The 11,013-nt window shown below is 39.7% G+C and overlaps 1 protein-coding gene across 2 annotated transcripts in view; it reads left to right on the forward strand.

Annotated features, from left to right (window-relative positions):
• The window catches only part of Prkg1 (protein kinase cGMP-dependent 1), a 1,075,213-nt gene that overhangs the window by 696,391 nt on the left and 367,809 nt on the right, over positions 1-11,013 (forward strand). For both annotated transcript variants that reach the window (XM_055613860.1, XM_055613859.1), the window contains exon 4: positions 4,816-4,921. In XM_055613860.1, the coding sequence (XP_055469835.1) occupies positions 4,816-4,921 (106 nt within the window). The remainder of the gene's footprint in view (positions 1-4,815; positions 4,922-11,013) is intronic.

The raw sequence follows: 11,013 nt of genomic DNA on the forward strand, positions 1-11,013 counted from the left end.
CAGAAACTGTGGTACATCTATACAATGGAGTATTACTCAGCAATGAAAAATAAGGAAATCATGAAATTTGCAGGTAAATGGTGGGACCTGGAAAGGATCATCCTGAGTGAGTTGTCCCAGAAGCAAAAAGACACTCACGGTATATACTCACTCATATAAACATACAATATAGAATAAACCCACTAAAATCTGTACATCTAAACAAACTAAGCAAAAGAGAGGACCCTAACTAAAATGTTCAATCCCCATCCTGAAAGGCAAAGAGGATGGACATCAGAAGAAAACGAAAATAGGAAACAACCTCGGAACCCGCTACAGAGGGCCTCTGAAAGCCAGAAGAAAACAGGAAACAACCTTGAAACCTGACACAGAGAGCCTCTGAAAGCTTCTGCAGTATAGACTGTCAAAGCAGATGCTGAGCCTGATGGCCAACTGATGGGCAGAGTGAATGGAATTTTATGTAAGAAGTGGGAAAAAGTAAGAGCTGGAGGGGACGGGAACTCCACAAGCAGAGCAACAGAACAAGATAATTTGAACACAGGGAACTTCCCAGAGACTCATACTCCAACCAAGGACTATTCGTGGAGATGACCTGGAACCCCTGCACAGGTGTAGCCCATGGCAGTTCAGTGTCCAAGTGGGTTACATAATAATGGGAAGAGGGACTGCCTCTGACATAATCTGATTGGCCTGCTCGTTGATCACTTCCCCCTGAGGGGGGAGCAGCCTTACCAGGCCACAGTAGAGGACAATGCAGCCACTTTTGATGAGAACTGATAGACTAAGATCAGAAAGAAGAGGAGAACCTCCCCTATCAGTGGACTTGGGGAGTGGCATGCATGCAGAAAGGGGAGGGAGGGTGGGATCGGCAGGGGAGGAGGGAGGGGCTTATGGGGGGATACAAAATGAATAAAGTGTAATTAATAAAAAAAATAAATAAAAAATTAAAAAAAAAAGAAAAGCCAATTTCTACTGCTGGAATAACAGAAAGTAACAAGGAACTTGTCTCTGGGAGAACATATTCTTTTTTTTTTTTTTTTTTTTTTTTTGAGGAAGCATGAAATACACGTACAAGAGATAAAGGCAGTATTAGTCACATATGTCATGACCACAGGAACACTTACACAGATACACCATACACTCATTGACAGGCACACGTAGCCACACAGATACACTCAAAGGCACCTTTTCACACGGAATACACACAAAGTTACACACTTACACTCCACAGGGTACACCCAAATCGCCATGCTCTTCTTCTTATTCTTATTGCTGCCAAACTCAGCGTAACCTCCTCTTTTGAATGAATCCTGAGTTGCTTGTGGTATTATTCACTCTTTGTTTAAAACTGTTCACAAGGCAAATGACAAAAATGGTTTTTCTTACCAGACTTTCCATCATATTACTACTATGCTCACAGATGGTCTATGAATTGTTATTTATTGGCGCCATTACTGGTCTATAAAGCACTTGATTCAGGGATCTTCTAACATGTGACTCTCCTAGATTCTTTTTCTTTGCTGTCGCTATGACGGTGGCTTTGAAAGCCTATAAAGAAGACCTCATGCGCTGCTGTTCAGAGGGTGGAAGTAGTAAGCCTCCCTGCGGCGCTCTCTACAGCTTAAATATGCAAGCACTCTGAACTTCACTTAGTTGTTTCATTTCCAGTCATCAACTAATGTGTGTTTGAAAACTGTATGTGTGTCAGTTGATCATCCTTATAAAGAATAGTGACACTGGAGCCAGCAGCGTGGATCAGGGTGTAGGGGTATCTGACACCAAGCCTGAGAAGCCATACTCCATCTCTGGGACCCACATGGTGGAAGGAAAGAACTTATTCTTGCAAGTTGTCCTTTGACCTCCACATTCATGCCTTGGCATGCACAACCCATGTACACGAACATACTCACCAACACATACACACAATGAAAATAAATATGTTAAACGTAAAAGCTTAGTAACATTGAGGGTGCATCCCGATTTTTTTCTTTGGTGGTGAGTATATGTATTGTACCATACTTAACACCTGCTAAAAATGATGACGAGCTTAGAATTTTTTTTTAATTTTGTTACACATAACCGCTTAAAGATACATTGATATACCCAAGGTATATTCCTTTAAATTTTGGTTGTTTGCTTTGTTTTATTTTGTATTTTAAAGATCTCTAACAGTTTTCCATTTTTTATAGAATGAATTCTAACTTCATAAACCTGTGTTCCATAGTCCTGTATTAGCTCACTCTCAAACTATGCCATGAATATACAGAAATCTCAGCCAGTCGCTTCATGGTACTGGTCTCCGTAGCTTATTCCTGGCTGGACGTTGGCTCCTATTCTTTCCTAACCTGTGTAGACTTCATCCACCTCCCTTCAGACTCAAGCTTTGTCATTTACCAAGGTCTTCCTTGTGGGTCTATACCTGAGTTATTTTTTTTTCTGGTGTTCCACCTCTCTGTCTTTATACCACCTAGTCTTATGGTTTGTGTTATGTAAACTGCTGTTCTGGAAGCGAGCCTGGAGTCATCAGAAGAGGTAGACTGCGGCTGGAGGACACCCGTGATGACTGTTTGAGGAAGTGTCATTTTCAATAACTGTTGGGAAAGGAGTCATGCACATATGATTTCTTTCTGTTACCCCCTCCCCTTTTACTTCACTTAATGTTTTTTCACCATTGACAAAAGAGACAAGGGGGAAACCATGTTCCAGTTTCTTATCCTCAAAGAGATTTGCAAAGAGAGTTAGGTAAAATTCCAGAGCTGGGTTGACTCTAGAGTCTAATACTCCATTTGTCTTCTTTATGTCTTGTTCCTTCCCCATTGCTTCTGTCCCATCCCCTCATGAGACATGTGTGTTCTAACTCTGCTGGTGACACTTCCTCTCCTCCCAACCCCTAGCTTGGCTCTCTCCATTTGACTATGTTCACTTGAACTAAGCGTATTGTGGCCCCACCCAGCAGTATCATTCAGTACCATCTGCTCTTGCCCCTTCTATATTTTCAGGGATAGTATATCATCTGGTCTCTTAAAGTTCTCATGCTGGCATGTGATTAACTCCAATGACGTACTAAGGAATGAAATAAAATGCACTTTAGCCTTGAAAAAATTTAACCAAGAACAAGTTCCGATTTGAACTATTTACTTCATGCTCTCTGTATCTTCCATTTTCCATCTGTCTATCCTCCATCTGAATCATTACCTGTCTATTTGTCTGTTTGTCGGAGTATGTCTGTGTCTTCTGTCTTTGTGTTTCTGTCCCTAACAAAGGCTTCACTCTGTATTAATTGAGTAGCACAGAAACCACCACTACTGGGAAAATGGGATACTTTACAGAATCTTACAGAGTTTTACAATAGATTAAGTCACCGGCTCCAACCGGTCTCCACCGACCAGATAAAAAACAGTACTATAAACAGCATTGTTTATCAAGCAATATCCAAATGTCTTGCCTCAACATTTATGGTGGATATTAATCTCAGAAGATTGTTTTCAACTTCTGTATTGCTGTTTTCAGCAAAGGATACAAAAACATTATCTCTGAGTCAGGGGAATATAAGAACACATAACTTAAGATTACAGCTATGCATTAACTTAAGTTGTAAAAGTTGGTTCTACGGGAAATCCAAGGCAAGTAAGGTTGATTGTTACATGGTTCTCTTCAAAGTCCGTTAAACACACAGGCTGTGTACACAGCAGGATAGCAGTCTTAGGTAACCTTAAGATGTCTTATTAACTCTGGTTATAAGTTCCAGCAAAAGTTTTCAGTCTCTTAGAATGTAGAAGTTTTTTTTTTTAATCACAATACATCGACATACATGCTAACTTAACATATTTTCTGTTATGAAAGTTATATACTTAAAGGTAGAGACCACACAGGATCATTTACGAAGGTTTTAATATGCTTAACTTTTAACTCTTTTTTTTTTTACTTTATGTGCATAGATGTATTGTATGCATGTATGTCTGTGCAAAACACACATGCCTGTTGCCTGTTGGAGGTCAGCAGAGGATGTTGGATGCCCTAGAACTGGAATTACAGATGTTGGTGAGCTGCCATTTGGGTGCTGAGACTTGAACCCCGGTCTCCTGGAAGAGCAGTCAGTGTTCTTAACTGCTGAGCTCTCCAGCCCCCAATATGCTATCTTTTATTTTAAACATAAGTTTACCTTGATAAATTGCTGTATGACATTCTGTTACATCTGCCATTTTGTTCCTAAGCTTGTCTTAGTCACACATGTAGTGATTCTGTGGTATTTAACTTCAACATTTAATTATACTTCGTCAATGATAGAGGATGTAAGAGAAGAAATTACAATTCAACAGACACATCTAATAAAACCTCAACATAGTTTGTGTACAAGTTACAATTTGTTAAACAAGCATTGTGTAGAGATTGCTGCATAATTATTATTTCTGTTACGTGGAATATACCCAAAGTGGAAATTAATTATTACATTTGTATTTTTATAATTAAAATATGATTATATGAGTCATTAATAATCTTCTGGATGGTTCCCACGGAGAATTATTTCTTGGGAGCCTCTTTTTTACCCTAAGCTATTTCCTTCCTGCACAGACTTTAATGTATGCTTTCGAATGGATGCTTAGGGACATAGAAGCAATGGGAACCAGTTGTCAGCAAACATAGCTGACTTTTTGATGAAACAGGACAGCTTAGTACTATTAGCTTTAAATATGTGTAAAAGGTTAATCATTTTCATACCTCTCATGAATAACTCATCTCTTTTACAGGGTGTTACTCACAAGTGAAATTCCCTAATTAATTTCTTACCAATTGCTTTGTTTTCTCTTTCTCCAGCTCTGGTAAATGTGAAACTCTGGGCCATTGATCGACAATGTTTTCAGACAATAATGATGAGGACAGGACTCATCAAGCATACAGAGTATATGGAATTTTTAAAAAGGTAGGACACTTACTTTTTTTTTTTTTTCTTTCTGTTTGGGAGACTTTGGTGCCTCTCTGAAATGCAGATATATTTTGTGTGTGTGTGTGTGTGTGTGCTTTTATCCCAGTCTTAATTGCCTTTATTTGTAAAAGGGCCAGGCTTTGGTGGGCCTTGTATTTCTGCTGCTGGTTCTCAGGATTCATGTGTGGTGGCCTCGGGACATCCACATTTTATCACGTGTACTCAGACATTCAGAGTTTTCTCAGCAACTCAAACGAGAATTCACTTGAGCAGGAAAGGATGGTTAGTTCCTTTTCAGAATTCTCTTGTTAATGTGCTTATACTGCTTTCTCTGCATGGTGCCTATCCCACCGCGCCTCACCGAGCTGCCTCCTGTGGGCTCCCATAGGAAAGGCCACAGAGCTTAAGAAGTGAAGTTCCACGAGGCAGCTTATTAGCCTGTAATCCTGAGATCAATTTCCCAAATTCATTTATTCCCAGTTTCTTTTGTTATTCATAGATTATTCTGATAACTTAACATAGGATTAGGATTTTAATAGAAAGCCAACTTCTCGTTTCTCAGAAAATCACTGATAGTCACTGTCATTAAACTTTGACATATATATATATATATATATATATATAAATTTTATTTTTGAAAGGAACATTGGCAATTCTAGTAACTTTAAACGTATTTTGCATTGTTTACATATTGTTTACAAGAACAGCTGTCCAAGTGGTTGAGAATCCTTGCTGTCAAGCCTGAGGACATAGAAAAACAGCTGGGCACGGCAGGCACCTGCATGTCACGTGCCACAGGCAATCCCAGCACCTCGGGGGAGGGGCTGAGATAAGCGTGTTGCTGGGTCCTGCTGGTCAGCCAGTCTAACTAAAATGGTGAGAGACCCTGTCTCAAGAGACTAAGGTGGAGAGAGATAGAGGACACCTGATGTCCTCCTCCTGCCTTGCCCGTGTGCGCCCACACAGACATACACGCTCCCACACACGCACGCCATTCATACACACCCACACATGCACAATTTGTATTATTGCTAGTTTTGAGGACTGAAACATTACTGAAGAGCAATGTACAGATCGTGTGAAACAAAGACAGTGTAGAGTGACATTTCCCTTTTGAAGGCTAGAATATTAAACTTTTTATTTCTACTGTTTCACTTTGTGTAAATATGTGATTAAAATGGAGCTAACAAGTCAAACTCGTACTTCATTTCACTGATATATCTTCATAGATATCTACTGAGTTTCTTAAAATACAATTTTAATGTCCCTTACTTGGGTATTTCTGTTAATTAATTTTGTTTCTGCTTCATCTTTTATACATTTTTCATTTCCACATGAAATCTTTTTGTTATATTCCTGCTGAAGGGACAATAAAATTCTAATTTAATATCAAGTAATAACATATTAAAATAGTTTGATGTCAGCAGGGTGTTTTTCTGTTCCCCTCAGTGTGATTAGAGACGTGGAAATATAAATTTCTTATGAAGTTTGGTATAGTTTGAAAGGAAATTAAGATTTTGAGATTCCATGCTTATGTGGGAGGACACATATGTGTTCACTGGTGTGTGTGTGTGTGTGTGTGTGTGTGTGTATTGAGAGACTGAGAAAAAGCTACAGAACACACATTCATTTCAAGTCTTAACGTGCAAAGCTATTGATCTGACAGCACTCTAATGAAAACTTCAGTTGGTAATTAATGAAATGCTTGTGTGGGGGCTGGAGCTTGTCATTTGTCTGCAGTATCTCAGCTTGAGTTCTTAAGATGTTGATTTTAGCTTCCATGAATTAGTAATCTCAAGGAACGGCCCAAGTGGCAATCAAATGCTTTTAGACAATTCTGCTAGCACTCTCTTTAGAAGATGGAGGGGCATGTGTGTGTGTAAAATCAGAGTTGTCTTAGTTTTATAATCTGGTTTGACACTCTGAATATTAATGTCTCTGTCGAACTTGCTTTTTGCTGTTGGCCTTCTTTAGCTTAGGGCAAGCAGAACTGCCAGGTGGACTAAAAGAGAAGGGGCATTTCTAACTTTGATGTCACTTTATATTTCGCCGCTGTGCAAAACAAGTTCACCCTATGTGTTAGCTAGCACAGTGGTGCTGAGAGCCTAGATAGTTGGCGAGGCAGCCATCCGTGTGTGCCGTAATCTTTTGAAATTGTGACTGTTACTTAATGGCTCATGGTTAGTGCTAGATTACTCTCGTTGGCTGGATGTTCTAGGCTGTTCTCCGACAGCTGGTTGGTTTTCTCAGCCTGGGCTCCTGAGATACACAAACCGAATAATTCCATGTGATGTGAGCCTATTCCCATGCTTCATCTGCCCTTTCTCCCAGTTGTCATTGGTTACGTTTTTTCTTCTTCTTCTTTTGAATCCAATGAAATGCTCGCTCTCCTGACAATGCTAATCCTATGGAGCTGTCATCTTTGCTCTCTGGAGTTTCACCTCTCCTGCGCATTTTACTGCAAACTTCCTTTGACTCTAAGTCTGTTACTATTCTTATTTGTACTTCTAAGCTATGAACTTTTCAGTGTAAGGGCTATTTCTTAAGCATTTTATTGTTTTTCTTTGGCACAAGATATTATTGCTTTGCCGGTAGTTTGCATGTCATATTCCACGCTTTCCAAGGTTCATTGCAAATGTTAACGCAGGCTCCCGCTCTTCAAAAACTGTCAAAAAATTCAAAACGACAGTCTAGCATTGCATCAAGAACGGGTTCCTAATGCGTGCAAGCCCTCTGCTATGGTGCAGGTCACATGCCCAAGAAACTCAGTAGTGAAGAGCATTCATTCTTCCCGCACATTCCCAGGATAATTATTCTCTCATTGATTTTTTTGAGGCTCTTTTAAAAAAAATAGTCGTAACATGGCTGGGGATGGCTCAGCAGTTAAGAGCCCTGTTTGCTTTTCTGCAGGACTTCAGTTTAATTTCTCCAACCGGTAGGGTGGCTTACAAACACCTGTGACTCCAGTCCCAAGTGAGTTCTCGCCCTCTTCTGGCCACCACAGGCGCTGCACTCATGTGGCCCCCAGTTATACATGCAGGGAAAGCATCCATCCACATAAAATGAAAGTAAATTAAAAGTAGAAATGGGGAGCTGGAGAGATGGCTCAGAGGTAAAGGGCACTGGCTGTTCTTCCGACAGTCCTGAGTTCAATTCTCAACAACAGTATGGCGGGTCTTAACCATCTATAATGAGATCTAGTGCCCTCTTCTGGCCTGCAGGTGTACACACAGGCAGAATACTGTATAAATAATAATAGTAATAATAACAATACTATAAAGTAGAAGGGGAAGGGGAGGACACATAACAACATGTAAGGGCAATGATGAAAAGTCTTGCCAGAACTCAGAATTTTGAAATCAATTCAATTTTTTATTATGAATTTAAATCATTTATTGCCCTGTTATCTTTAAAGCACAATTACTTGCCACTAATTTGTATAATATAGAATAAAGTTTTACATAGTCAAGTCAATCCAACATTTTTTATGACTTCATGTTTAGAAAGACTTACCTAGCTTAATATTATAAAAGACTGAATACTTTAAAGTTCTCTTTAGTGCTCTGTGCCTAGTGTCAGAGGTATATTTCTCTGTGTGCCTGCTAAACAAACAAACAAACAAACAAACCCTTGATCTGAATTTTCTGCTGTAGATAAAGAGGCAAAGCAACTGTTTTATGTCTTGAAAAAAGGCTCCAGGAAACGATAGTACAATAATATTATGAGATAATAATATCATGATAATTCTCAGTGGAAGTCTCATTTTCCACCCTAGCACCACCATAAGGGAGAAATGTCAGGAGTGGCAAGGTTGAAAGGGAGTCAGTGCTGGGGTCACCTCCCTTTCTTATTCGCTCTCCTTGTTTTTCTAAATAAGCATGTATGTTTGGAGATGAGAAGGAAACACATTGGTGTGAAGTCAAAGCAGGACTCTCCCTTTAAGGAGAACAAGAGAGTCCGTTCTGAGCCAAATATGAGCGACTGTGACCCAGAAACATGGTTGTCCATGGCTGCGGGTGGTGGGTGGCACAGACTTTTAATTTCAGTACTCAGGCAGAGTACTGAGTACTGAGTACAGACAGATCTCTGTGAGTTCCAAACTAGCGAGGGAACTCATATAGTGAGACCTACCTCAAAAACAAATAAGCCAAACCAGACAAACTAACAAATAATGGGGTTGCCCTAAATACCAGGTTCCAATGTGTACAACTGTCACAAGTTTTTCAGTTTCAGAGAAGAAAGCCACCAATCACAGCGCTTTTCAAATCCAGACAGATGGGTTACAGCAATGGAGGGGAATCTCTGTTCCAGATTTCAGATAGTATCTGACGATATTCTTAATTTCTGGGTCGGCGGAACCTGGTTTTGTATTAAGTTAGTACATCTCCCAAATTTCTATCAGATGGTCACAGTGATATCAGGTCAGACCTAGGTTAGGTAGGCATTGAATGACTACTAAGGGCGTAAACATAGCACTAGGTAATTTGGCTCTTTTTTTATTGTGCAACACTCCAGCTATCAGTGTTAGCCATGTAGAATCTTTAGCACAGGTATAGAATGTTCTTTAATAACTTCACAGTGGCACATACATGTAAATGGATAGTAGCCTACTAGTAGAGAGTGTGTCCTTTTTGTCAAAGTTGGGTTTTATTTTTATTTCAGTGTATTTATTTATTTTGTAACTGTCATTAGTACAGTTTAGCCCCTTCATTGTTGTTCAAAGCCACATCCAGTGAGTCTGGATCTTTAGTCAGTTCTTTCCATTCTGTGCCCGTGTTACACATTTCCCCGATGTAAACACAGATGTTACTATGCAAGCATAACACAAAATAAGTCAAATAAAGTAACTCATAAGGGAATAAAAAATAGCTCAAGGGGAAGTGCTAGCAAGCATGGCCTGATGGCTGTCAGTCAAACAATGTTTTTGCCATTTGCCATGGCTTCTAGAAAACAAGACAAACAACTGCCATAGTTAATTTATACTGTTTCTCTCTGAGCTTACCTTCTGGTGCTACTGTTGGTAGTGTTTCCACATACAAAGGAACATTAGGATATAACTGTGTGACCAGTAGTATCTGCTGTCATGAATCAAGATTTCTTTTAGCTCCAACAATGGTAGTTTGATGATGATGGTGATGGACCACAGTTTATGATGGTCATGATGATGATGATGGTGGTGATGGAGCATGGTTTATGATGTCGATGATGGTGATGGTGATGGACCATGGTTGATGATGATGATGATGATTGACCACAGTTTATGATAGTGATGGTGACGGGCCATGGTTTATGTTACTTGCTTCATTGACAAAACATAGACTGGAGGGACTTTGTGAAACTTTTTTTTCCTTTGAGAGAATCATTTTGTATGACAGACAGGCACATGTCTTCCTCTTACAGAAAACCATTGCATAGTTTTTTATTACTCAAAGAGAAAATCACTATGGTCTACCCTCAATTCCCAAGACCATACCTGAACAACTGTTCCACCTCATCACCCTCTCTTTCTCCTCCTTTCTCCTTGAATCTCATTCATTCTCTTGCTGCTTTAGTCACATAGTATTTTGTTTCCTTGTGTTTTGTATATTCCTCCTTAAAAGTGGACACTATCCTCTGCCTTTGAAAGGAAATTTTATAATGGAATCTATGAGGAAACCAATATGCTGAATACAACTCCTGTGGCTGAAAATGGGACCCAGAATCCCCCAATATAGCTATAGCTCTCTGATTGTTTTTCTTCCCTGGTGTTAGACCAGAGCTATCTCCTGTGACTGTGACATGGACACCTCCTATGATGAAACAGAGATTCTGCGATGATCTACAGAAGAGCTTGACCCATAGGCATGATAGTGATATAAGCAGAATCAGCTAGGTGTGGTAGATTATGTGATCCCAGAATTTGGGAGGCAGAGGAAAAAGGATTGCTGTGAGTTTGGGGCCAACTTGGCCCATGGAGTGAGACCATGCCTCAGAAATCCAAAAAGAAAGAAAGAAAGAAAGAAAGAGAGAGAGAAAGAAAGAGAGAGAGAGAGAGAGAGAAAGAAAGAAAGAAAGAAAGAAAGAAAGAAAGAAAGAAAGAAAGAAAGAAA

Source organism: Psammomys obesus, unplaced genomic scaffold (assembly GCF_907164565.1).
Source record: "Psammomys obesus unplaced genomic scaffold, mPsaObe1.curated_primary_1811, whole genome shotgun sequence".
Classification (NCBI taxonomy): domain Eukaryota; kingdom Metazoa; phylum Chordata; class Mammalia; order Rodentia; family Muridae; genus Psammomys; species Psammomys obesus.